The following is a 12,276-nucleotide window of genomic DNA, read 5'->3' as shown; positions in this document are numbered from 1 at the left end:
AACAAAATTTATTTCATTACCCTATGAAGTTGAAAAATAGTTACATCAATGTTTATAATTAATTTTTCAGACTATTTGATCGCATAAAATACGCAACGTCGACGTCTCTATTGTGACGTCATGATTACTTAGTGAAGTTGGATTTTCGCGCCATTCTCGGATTTTTTCTTCATAGTAGACGAAGAAAAAGAAGCTGCCAAACAGAGAGTTGGATTTAGTATGAAAATAAAGAAGAATTAATTATACGATTACATTTTTGAAAAAAAAACACCATTTTCAATAACTTTTTACGATATCATGTTTTCTTTCAAAACTTTTCAATAGTTTCAGTTTTGTATATTTGTTACGAAAACCTTGCACTATATATTTTGAATGTACTTATTTAAGCGGTAAACTTATTTTAGGGTTTTTTTTTTTTGTTTTTTTTTTTTTGCGCTGTCGTTGACGCGCTAAATCATACACGGTGCTATTTTTAAATGGTGCTCTATTTCCGTTGAACCACCGAATTTATATCGGTGGTAAACAATCATAATTAACAGTTTGTCGCATTCGCGCTAAAATGACTGCACAAACAATAGTACGTTTACAGTATTAATTGCACATACAATAAATCCATTCATAATATTTTTTGTGTTAATAAGACATATATATACACGATTAAACGCCAATTATAGTTTCCATGATGAGCATCATTGATGCTCCTTCGGCGATGGAGCATTTTCAACCATAGTAACATTAAAACAGAACCATTATCATCAAATACTACGCTATTTCTGAGGACAAACAAAAGTTAATCTGTATAATCTGTACTCGTATAAGGGGCCTCAGAGCTGGATAACGCTATTGACCGTACATGTAAGTCAGTGATTATTTACATCAATCGTGTGTTTTTTTAAGAAAACAAGCAAAATACTTAATTTATAATGAAATAAAAAAAAATCAGGTACTAGTAATATTTTATACTAGAGTTATACGGTTGTTTGCTATGATTGTACTTTAATACTGCTGTTTTAGGACCTGAAATTTAATAAGTGAAGTATATTTTAAGTCCAATCACGACCACTGTATACGGACACTCTTTCGGGTAATGAGCCAACCTTTTAGAAAATATTGTTGGTCCACTTAAACTGGAAGTGGGTGAATCACCTTTGATAATAATTGACATGACCGAAAATAACGCCCAAAATTTCGACATTTTCTGTCTTAAAAATGTAGGTAATTTTTTTTGTTACATTTTGTCTACATAATTGGGATCATAATATGCAATTATTTATACTCTTCATAAAATAATACAGTTTTATGACATAAAACATTATTTTGATATCTTTTTTGATAAACAAGGGAACCCTGTCATACACCTCTATTGGGCAACTTTAATTTGGCCACAGCACAGGCCCCTGTTACCTTTTGAATGTTTTAAACGTGTTTCAAGGGTTTGCATTAATGTTGCTACATGTAACATTTAATTTTAATAAAATTGGTTCGTTGGGAAATTTCCATTGTTCGTGAAAGAGGTCCTTTAATTCAATTTTTAAATCCGCGAATTGTTTATCTTTCAGAATTTATTTTGATATTAAAATCGCGAAAATTATTAGCCGCAAAGAAAATTGGTTTATGTATTACAGAAGGATCTTAATGAGAACGTGCCGGCCGCGGGTGTATATGGGACCACGCGCTTCTAGTGGCTGATAGATAAGGGACCAACCGGATGATCTAAACAAGAATGGAGTGTCTCATCCTGTTGAGATACGAGCTAATTTTTATGAAGGGTTTGCAGAATCTACGTGCCAATCACTGTGTTATACATACCTGTGTAACGTAGGAGGAGGGTTTAAATACCTGTGAACCAGCGGTCACTTCGATCATCTGGAGGACACATCCTCACAGGTAAGACTTCATTATCACCTGTGTATACTTCAGACAAAACAATTCTATTCGAATTCATATATTTCTCTTTTTCATAATAATATGCATAGAGAAAATTTACGATATGTTATATACAATCATTAGTATGCTATAAAGATAACAGCATTTGTGACATTATATGAATAAGATAAGATAAAGAGGACACATGATGCTGTTTATTATCTTAATAAATGAACACAATTCTTCATTTTTTTCAGTTCAGTTCATTAAATTTTATAACATTCGATCGTAACCAAAACAATCATTATATATGCTAACGCGCTACATTGATTGAATATGAATATGTCTATCCATTTGCGTTCATTCCACCTTTAATGCAATCAAAACTCTGTTCAATCTCTGTATCAATATACAAAGTTCTATGAGCGGCTAATGTTTACATTCTTATAAATAAGGAATAGGCATAGTTGTCTCTCACAATTTATATTTTTGTTCATTAGAAATGCTAGTATTTTTTGTTTGAAATGTAGTTGTTTTTATTTCTGGATTAGTAGATAGAGAAACGGGAATCAAAATTAATTTCACGGGAAAATAATTTAAATCTTCTGTCTTTTCGAAATATGTTTAAATGCCAGTCAGTTTTGTGTTGTTCTCTTATTTTCTTATCTTTGAAATGAAAAATAGATATTTTAAAATTCTGAACATAGCGAAAGCAAATATTGTTACTCACTTATCCTAATTTATTCCAACCTTTGTAATACTCAATCTCATATACTTTGGTGTACTATATTATTCAGACATTTCATCTTTAAGATTTTAGAATTTGATAGTTTGTACCTTGGAAAAAAAACTTCATGTATGAGAAAATTTCTCAATATTTTCAAAAAAGGACTATCAAATAATTAAATGGTTTATCATCTATTAAATGATTTTAAGTTTTGGTTACAATTTTTATTTGCAAGAAACCCGAGGATAAGCTTTTACGCGCGTTTTATATTATTTGAAGAACACTTATATTAAAAAATCAGTTAAGACTAAAAGCAAAGTTACACTGTACATGGGCTTAGACGCAAGTTTGAAATGTACTATTCTAATTCGAAAAAAAGCTTCCCTTCCAAAGTCATCTCCGTATATTTAATATGTAAAGTCAAATTTCAATGTTCGTATTTCAAAGTTTTTGGTTCAAAAGAGAGAATGATATTGTTTAATTTGCACCTGCCCAAAGAAACGGAGCAATAGACTGATACATCTCACAGGAAAGAATTTGCCCCTTATTTTCTACCGGTATTGGTGATGAGATTCATTATGTAAATACTTGTAGGTACAAATTTGTACATGAAATTCGGCAATTTTTTATAACAAAATATAACTGTACCATCTCAAGTTTAACAAAAACGAAAGGTCTATATACATTATGCAATGTACGAGTTCCTTCTTATCTCAGTTGGCTTGTAGAAAAAAAACTGCACTATAGTCTGTTATATGCTAATGTTATATTGAATGTGTTCAGTCAAATCAAAATGTTGCATGTTTATTTGACCTCGTATTACACACGAAAGTCTATTTGAAAGCAATACCGTATACTTGGATATACGGGAGTGTTTATTTTTGCGATTTGCATATGTAAATATTTCGCGGTATTGTTATTTTCGCCATAGATACACTTTCAGACATTTACCAAGTTCATACATTTACAAAATATTACGCTCGGGGTAAATTTTCGCGATTAACCGACCTTCGCGTAATAAGCAAAAATTTTCCCCTCGCGTAAATTTCCACGTTTACAGTAAAATAAATCTGAAAGAAATCAGGTCAATTTCCTATGAACAATCATATGATCTCTCAATTTCGTCCTTTAATGAACTTGTTGATATTGTTAATTCTAACCAGGCAGCCAACTTCAGGCTCTGAGTTGTTATAAGGTTTATATCAGATGCTTTTCATTATTTCAGATAAAATGCTTTGGATCTGTTTTTTCACCCTATTTTTAGGGTTAACCGCCGCTAAGGAGTAAGTATCATGATATTTATAAATAGCGTTTGGTGATTAATGACTACATTGACTAGTATCATCTAGGATTTGCTTACTGGATAAGAAATGTTATATGAAATACATAATACATCAATTCATATCCCATCTTTGCATATTACAGAGTTAGCTCCCTTGCAAGTAGGTATCAATTGGTACATCATTATTTTGTGACCTCAATTCACTTCGTTTTCTCTGAAAAGTATGACGTTATGCTCGTAAACACATGACGTCACAATCAATACCTACCCGCAAGGGCAGATAACTCATACAGAACAGATGTTCAATAAATACCATGGAATTATACACAGTGCGGAAAATCTTAGGTTATTTTGTATATATTGGTACGTATTTATTAAAACATAAATGTTTATTATTTATTTTTATCAACCGTAACTGCAACATTTTGTACATTATAATACGAATGTCATGTTAAATGTTGATGTTTAATGCATATACAACAAGCTAGTGTGGTGTTTCTATCTTTCAACACTTATCTTTGCACTAATACAATGATAAAAATCATGTTCTTTAATTTGATGAGAGCCATTTTATAAGTAATCAAGTCTGTAGTTCCGACGGTGCATGAATTTGTGTTTATCGGAGCCATAGTTTTATAATTTAATTTCATATGTTACACTCATTTTTATTGGTTAGATCTTTGAGGTTATTTTCCATAGACCGACTATCCATGCGTTCCATTTGAAGATTCTTACCAGTGTTATCGATACGAATCTGTTGTATCTCAAATAGAACGCGCCGTACCAGCAGATTCAGAATTCAGAAGCGTACCACTTGTATCCAAAATGGCGGACCAGAGATTCTTCGTTTGTCACTGGAATGTTTTCTTTGTTGAAAACAAGACAGAGCGTACTTATATCCGATAAAATTACATGGATTGTTTATTTCAATGTGTGAAACTATTAAGGTTTTTTATACCCATTTCATAGTTAACACCGGAAATACTTAGCTTTTATATTCGAAGCGTATCTTTCTATGGGTGCCGCAATCAGGGGAAAATCCAAACGCGTTCCATTTGGCGGTGCTGTATCACTTTAGTGCAACTGGTACGAATCCGCAAATGGAATGCACGGTATAATGTACTTGATGTACTTTATATGTATTATAACGTCATCCATATAGAACGTTTGCGCGGGAAATTATAAAAGCGGCACAGTCTTCGCGTTTATGAAAAATGTCCTTTAATTTTTTGCCTATGACTTCAAAACCCAAACTCTATTGAGAATAATGCTTAGCTAAACGTTGACATGCCCAGAAGTACCTGCATTTAACATACAGTGCAATGTCATTTGTTACCTTGACATCATCATTGAAGGTCCAATGTCACTCAATATATGGGTTGGGTTTTTTTTCGTGCTCTCAAAATAGGATGCCAAGGTGACGTCATTGGTCTTTACTTTTTAACCGTTTGATAAAAGTCTATTTTTACCCTTGATTACATAGCATTCTGAATATCTTTTTCTAGCACATACGTCATCATTGCCCCAAAAGACGTCCGTCCTGGCGTCCCACTGAATATCAGTGTCAACATCCTCAATGCCACCGGTGATGTCCAAGTCACAGCTAAACTCGTTCATGTGTATGACGATTCTGTAGTCGCGTCCACGTCCTCAGTATTCCAACAACGTAAGTAACTCTAATCGCAATGAGCATGCGTTTTTGATCACTAGCAGACCAGTTTGGATCACCAGTCATGGTCTTAGCATAATTACATATTAAAAAGATATTTAATGGCCCACAAAGCGTACTACCATAGCGCGCAAATGCATGACTGTAAAACTGATCTACTATGAGAGCATGGCAAGAGGGGGGAGGGGGGTAACTCTAATCGCCAGGAATGGAAAAGGCCCCAGAGGCCTGCATATATTTACAATGTTGCTAAACTTAATTTTCCCAAAAATATCTCAACTTAGTCGAGTTAATAAAGAGCTAGTTTGTTTTCAGTTTTCTAATTACAAAATTACATTTATGATAAATAAAATCACATTAACATTAACTCACTCTTGGTCACCAAAATATTTACTTAATATGTAAATCAATTGTCACTGATTGTAAAAAATAATATCATAATCCGTTCCAGATGTCCCTGGTACCATGAAGATTGCGGTAAGCTTATGTTTTCATATTAAGGACAATACTAAATTGATTCTATCATTTATTATTCAAATAGATTTTTGTAAGATAAAAACTCATACTTAGATATTTACTGTAAGCTTTGCTATTCTTGGTACCATGAAATTTGGGGTAAGGATATCTTTTCATCTAAACTATTTCAAAAAATTGATTCTATCATTTATCAACCATTTTAGTTTTTTGTGAGGTGTACAGAATTATTGAACTATTTTCTATAACCTGTGTTAATATTGGCACCATTAAAATTGCGGTAAGCATGTGCTTTCATCTTCAAGATATCACAAATTGATTCTGCCATTTATTGAACACCTAATATTTTTGTAACATAAACACGAATACTTAGAAATTTTTCATTAAGTTGTGTTATCCGTTACAGGTTCCCGACACGATCCACAGCGGGTCATATGAACTTCGGGTGGAGGGTACAAGTGGACTCCATTTCTCAGACAAAACGAGGCTCAACTACGCAGCCAAGGGCATGTCGATTTTTGTTCAGACGGACAAGGCCATGTACAAACCCGGCCAAACAGGTTTGTAATTATCTAAAACAATGCATAGACAACAATTATCTGTTTTGTTTAAAACATGTTGTCATTGTACGAATCCGTATACATACTTTCAGCTACATTTCATTACATTGAGCTGACTTTCTTTCAGTTGAAATGATGTATTTTATACCGTATAATTTTCAGTTAATTTCCGGGCATTCGCCATCTATCCCAACTTGACTGTTTATCTTGGACCAATGGATATTGAGATTTACGTAAGTGTTAATTACTAATTATAGCTGCAAAGTATCTTACTAGAGAGCCTATATCATTAACGTAATGTGCACAGAGGGCTCCAGATATTCGCATTACTGTTATTTGAATTTTTCGGTTACTTGCAAAAAATTTTGCTTTCGCATTTTTTTCTGTCTTTATCTTTGTAATTCCATTCCGTGTAATTTTTACACGCCCTCCGCATATTTGATTAAAGATGCTCCACCGCTGACAAATGGTATTTTTTCACTATCAAAAACAGGCGCAGACGATTGAGTATTTTTTCTCAGTTACAAAAGTTACTTACTTGACATCATTACTACCATTGAAAAGTTTGAGCTTCTTATTTTACTTCAAGATAAAAATATGAAAAATAATTAATTGCATCCCGAAAAAAATCCGCAGCACTATACCCTATATGGAACGAAGTACTGAATGCGCACGCACCAAATGCGAAACAAACTATTTTATATTATTTTTTGTGTTAATTAGGCATATATATAGACGATTAAACACCAATTATTGTTCAAATGATGAATATGATTTATGTTCTGTCGGCGGTGGAGCATCTTTAAAATATCTATAAAAGTTACTCAATTGAGATGAATCAAGACATAGAAATGGTAGAGGTTGTATTGCGTTGGTTAGGTTCACCGGAAAAATTCATCCAACGATTGAAGTTTTAACAATATCATTATGAAATTTACCATTCTGTGGTATCCTATTTCTTTTTTCAGGATCCAAACAGCAATAAAATAAAACAATTGCTCAGAGTGCAAGACTCAACTGGGGTTTTAACTAATTTCATGGTTATGGATACGAAGCCAGTTCTTGGAGACTGGAAAATTCGAGTCAAGACACACGTAAGTATTACAATTGTTTCTTATTTCTATTTTTTTTAAAATCCAAACTGTTGACGAGTATATACGTTGAATATATTTGTTTCACTTAGGTGACAGTCTCAAAATTTCAGTCAAATCTCGTTTGCTCGAACCCATATAGCTCGAGGACCAATTTTCAATTCGAAGCAAAAAATGCTTCATAACTAACAATGGATTAAAGGACTGTTATGCTACGTATGAACATAGTCTTACACCTGAAATTGTTCTACTTTGTATAAAATGGTGTGTCACATATATTTTGGTATTTCCCTCGGAGCATAGTGAAATCAAGCTCACTACATGTAGTTAAAGCATGACCAAGTGGAGGTAGACATTCGATCTCGTGCTTACAAAAGTCAAATAAAGGATTGTGATGTCAAAATGTCTGCAAAAGAATTACCAAACATAGCATGGTCAATTTGGACATAGTTTCTATATTTCTTATCAAATCAATCATTATGTACCACATCAGAGTTACTTTAGTAAGTTTAAACCGACATAAAACACAAGAATATTGGTGAAGGTTTTTTGAAGATTCCATTGATATGGGGTTTTAGCAACATTGTGTTATTTCATATTTTAGGGCATGACGAAAGACAAGATGTTCACTGTAGCCCAGTATGGTAAGTTATGATTTCGCCGCTAAGTACTTAAATAAATTCTCTTTGAAGATAGAACACAATTATAGAGATTGTTAGAAAAACCATGATGTGGAATTTGGGGAAAAAAAACGTTATTCAATGTGTAATCCTGGTCGATACTAGCCATTAAATACCTGGTACCTCCCAGCTAGAGAGAACTTACTTTTCAGACTAGTAATCTGAAGGTCCATAGTTCCATCCCTGACGCACCGTGCACTCTATAACATACTATAGGTCTAACCATCATTTGAACTAATAGACTTTAGTGGCTTCTCGAATGAGTATTTGTTATTAATTCACATATAGTCAGGAACTCTGGCAAAGCATAGCCGAATAGTGGCTTCTAATTATGTCCGCCTTCTTCACACTTTAACTTCAATATTAGACAAAACACCATATCTTAATTTCACCAGAATATGTTATCTAATGAAACAGTTTTGTCTGAGATCCTATAATCTCCAACGAGGATTAAATGCTAACAAATGTTTTCTTTTTTTTTTTAGTTTTGCCAAAATTTGAAGTAAGCGTAGAATTGCCTTCCTACTCGCTCACGTCTACGACAGATATAAAAGGAACAGTGAAAGCAAAGTAAGCATCAACCAGATTATAAATGATAGTAGGGATGAGATTTCCCAATTTCATAGAATGTATTCATTCTGAAGACAAAGGATCATAGTACCCATTGAAATGAATTTCAATAGAAGTAACGGTTATATCATAAGTAACACTGGAATCCTACAAACGTACGTCTGCTATTATTTTCGCGGCTTACCGGTTGATGTCTTTGCGCGTTTTTACAGGACATTGCTAGTATCGCGAAAGCTGTAATTAATAATTTGTTTTATCCTTTAAAGCCAGTTTTAAAACCGTCATTTTTTCGTAATACTTAGGTTTCATTTTCTCGTTAAATCATTTAAAGCCAGTTTTAAAACAATTTTTTCGTAAAATCTAAGTTCCATTTTCACGTTAAAGTTTAAATCGCGAAAATGTCGACCATCATAGAATACTGGCTGTACGGTACTTGGAATTTGAAATATGGGACAAAGAAGTAACATATCGCATGTAATTATTACAAATAAACATTTGTATTTTTGTTTGTGGTTTGTGTGTCTTGATATATGAGTAGATTGCCCCGAAAATTTGATTGTCCATATTCTAAGAATAACTTTGAAGATCGACAATATATCCTTAGTGAGTTATCATTTTCCTTTTCTATCACAGATACACGTATGGAAAGCCGGTGAACGGGACTGTAAAGCTCCGAGCTCACATTGATTTTTACCACAGTATTTATTCCACCCACCCAATCCCAACTATTGAACTGACAATGGATGTAAGTATTTTATACTCATGTCTTTCATATATGTTTGATATATTTTTGTCCTGCTGGAAGAACTGCTGAACTGTACCCGCTGCCTCCACTCCATGATCGTAAAAGGCGCCTAAATTATTAAATTTGGTATCATTTTTTTCTTCCTAACTAACTACCGTCTTCCTAACGCGTCCTTTGACACCGCCTCACTTTTGGCCTTCAGTTGAGCGCTCGCCCCTGTGAGTTAGGCTCTGGGTTCTATCCTCTGGCCGAGTCTATAAAAGTGGTAGTTACTACTAGTGCTTAGCGTTCGACATGAAGGGAGTGTGACGACTGCTTTACAGTGTCAATACAATGTGACCGAAAAATAAACGGTTAGATTGTTGGTTTGTTTTAATTATTGAATTTCGAAATTCTTGATCTATTTGAAGGTTTTTTCCGGTTTTTGTCGCCTTCTTGGTGAAAATTGACTATAAAAACCACCAAAGGTAAAAGAAAAAGTCTCTATAGCCAAGTGAACAAGTCACGTTATTTTGAAATTATAAGTTCTATTACCTGACTAATCCAATATTATTTTATTTTCCAGCTTGACGGTGAAGCCAAGTTTACTTTACCTATATCAGGCTTGACTGACGCTAACTACCATCAGTACTTGAGCAACCGTCAAGTTATAGTAGAGGCAAATGTCACCGAAAGTCTCACTCAGATCACACTGGGCGGGTCTAGCCAGATGGAATTCTACACTCACGCCGAGAAGATAGAACTTCTCCCTTCTAACCCTACTACGTTCAAGCCTGGCCTGCAGTATATTGCATATGTAAGTGCGATTGCCTCTGAGGCGGCTTTTTATTTCATGCGATTGTGGCATACTTCTCTTCTCGTTGTGATGTCATGTATTTGTGAGCGTCACTTTTTTCAGAAAACGACATAAATTTCGCTCATAAAACAATGACGACACGATCGATACTTACCCGCATGGAGGGAACTCTGTAATATGCAAAGATATAAGTTCCATAAGATAGAAAAAACTATAACCATGTTTATACTTATAATTTAGGAAACTATAAAAAAACATATTGAAAATTGAAATTTATTTTTGGACTCTCGTTTCTATGAAATTAATTAAAATTATTACGCCAATCATAAATGACGTTCAAACGGCGAAACAATCCCCCCCCGCCATTTTTTTAAATGATCTAAATTTTTTGTGAAAAAATGCTCGTTTCAAGCACTTACTATGATCTAAGACCGGTTTTGAATTATTTTGTGTAATTTGAACTGTGATGCAGGCCAAAGTTGTCCAACAAGACGACACCCCGTTGTCCTCGACCAAAGGTCCGGTGACCGTCCACACACAAGTAACCGCCAACTTACCCGAGACCACCACACCACTGTATTACTACGGCTCACGAACAATGTCCTACACCATGCCGGACCAAACATTCACACTGACGGACACTGGACTCGTCCAGGTTAAGATCGACATTCCTCACAATGCCACCAGCGTATCCTTTCAGGTAAAATATTATCATTTTTTATCATAACATTTGGTTTTTATTAATTTAACGTCCTATTAACAGCCGGGATCATTTTAAGGACTTGCCAGGTGTTTTGGTGGAGGAAAGCCGGAGTACCCGGAGAAAAATCACCGATCTGCGGTCAGTACCTGGAAACTGACCCGCATGGGATTCCACTTTATCACAACATATATCTGTAGTGACTTCGATCATGTTATATATTTAGGATTTCTTATATTGTAATCATTCTATTATTTTTATATTTATTTCAGTTTAAGTACGGCGGTATCACACAGTATAAGAGAGTGGAGAAGAGTTACTCCCCCTCCGATAGTTATATACAGCTCTTCTTGGACTCAAACAACCTTAGGGTAAGTTACTCTATTGCGATCACCAGAATCATTTCTTGAGTTTTCACAACGTGACTACAGAAAAAAAATTTTACAGCTCAATGTTTTATATCATTTTCTTTCTAGCTTTGAATGTCTTGTCGGGAATAGAAATTTAAGCTTATTAAACTTATTATAATAACGAACATTAACAACATTAATATAATTGTGTTAAATATATTTGCCAAACAAATTATCAGTATAATATGATGATACTACTATATTATTCGGTCTATATAAATGTTATTGATTGAAATCAATTTGACAATGTTTGATATCTGTGTATATAAAATATATTTTATTAATTGACATTAATTTTCGGTCTATATAAATGTTATTCGTTGATTTCAATTTGACAATTATTGATGTTTTGATTTCGGTCTATTTAAATGTTTTAATTGATATTAATTTGACGTGTTGAAGGCTGGTCATGATAAAGTTGTTGACTTCCGCATAGTGTCCACTACGCCCGTTGACAAGCTTGTTTACCAGGTGAGTAGATAAAATATAATAAATAAAAAATAAGGCAGGTGTAAAACAAAGGCATATAATAATAAATTAAGGGAAATATGAAAAATAGCGCAGATAACTGAAATAAGGTAAGCAATAATAAATAAAAGACAACTCTAAAATCGCCATATATTTCAAAACGAGAAAAACAATTGGTGATTAATCAAACTATATTAAGGAGGGGTTCCATTTTGGATACTAAAACCTGCAGAAACAC

At 33.7% G+C, this 12,276-nt stretch overlaps 1 protein-coding gene across 6 annotated transcripts in view; it reads left to right on the top strand.

Moving 5' to 3' along the window:
• Window positions 1-1,791: 1,791 nt before the first annotated feature.
• The window catches only part of LOC138328103 (CD109 antigen-like), a 39,197-nt gene continuing 28,712 nt past the window's right edge, over window positions 1,792-12,276 (top strand). For all 6 annotated transcript variants that reach the window (XM_069274730.1, XM_069274728.1, XM_069274729.1 and 3 more), the window contains exons 1-14: window positions 1,792-1,887; window positions 3,819-3,876; window positions 5,381-5,541; window positions 5,996-6,021; window positions 6,425-6,578; window positions 6,741-6,811; window positions 7,547-7,672; window positions 8,274-8,313; window positions 8,835-8,919; window positions 9,553-9,664; window positions 10,230-10,460; window positions 10,933-11,160; window positions 11,433-11,531; window positions 11,973-12,041. In XM_069274730.1, the coding sequence (XP_069130831.1) occupies window positions 3,824-3,876; window positions 5,381-5,541; window positions 5,996-6,021; window positions 6,425-6,578; window positions 6,741-6,811; window positions 7,547-7,672; window positions 8,274-8,313; window positions 8,835-8,919; window positions 9,553-9,664; window positions 10,230-10,460; window positions 10,933-11,160; window positions 11,433-11,531; window positions 11,973-12,041 (1,455 nt within the window). In that variant the 5' untranslated portion in view covers window positions 1,792-1,887; window positions 3,819-3,823. The remainder of the gene's footprint in view (window positions 1,888-3,818; window positions 3,877-5,380; window positions 5,542-5,995; window positions 6,022-6,424; window positions 6,579-6,740; window positions 6,812-7,546; window positions 7,673-8,273; window positions 8,314-8,834; window positions 8,920-9,552; window positions 9,665-10,229; window positions 10,461-10,932; window positions 11,161-11,432; window positions 11,532-11,972; window positions 12,042-12,276) is intronic.

Source organism: Argopecten irradians, chromosome 7 (assembly GCF_041381155.1).
Source record: "Argopecten irradians isolate NY chromosome 7, Ai_NY, whole genome shotgun sequence".
Taxonomy (NCBI): domain Eukaryota; kingdom Metazoa; phylum Mollusca; class Bivalvia; order Pectinida; family Pectinidae; genus Argopecten; species Argopecten irradians.
Note: the sequence above shows the minus strand (reverse complement) of the source record. Positions and strands in the feature narration are given on the sequence as shown.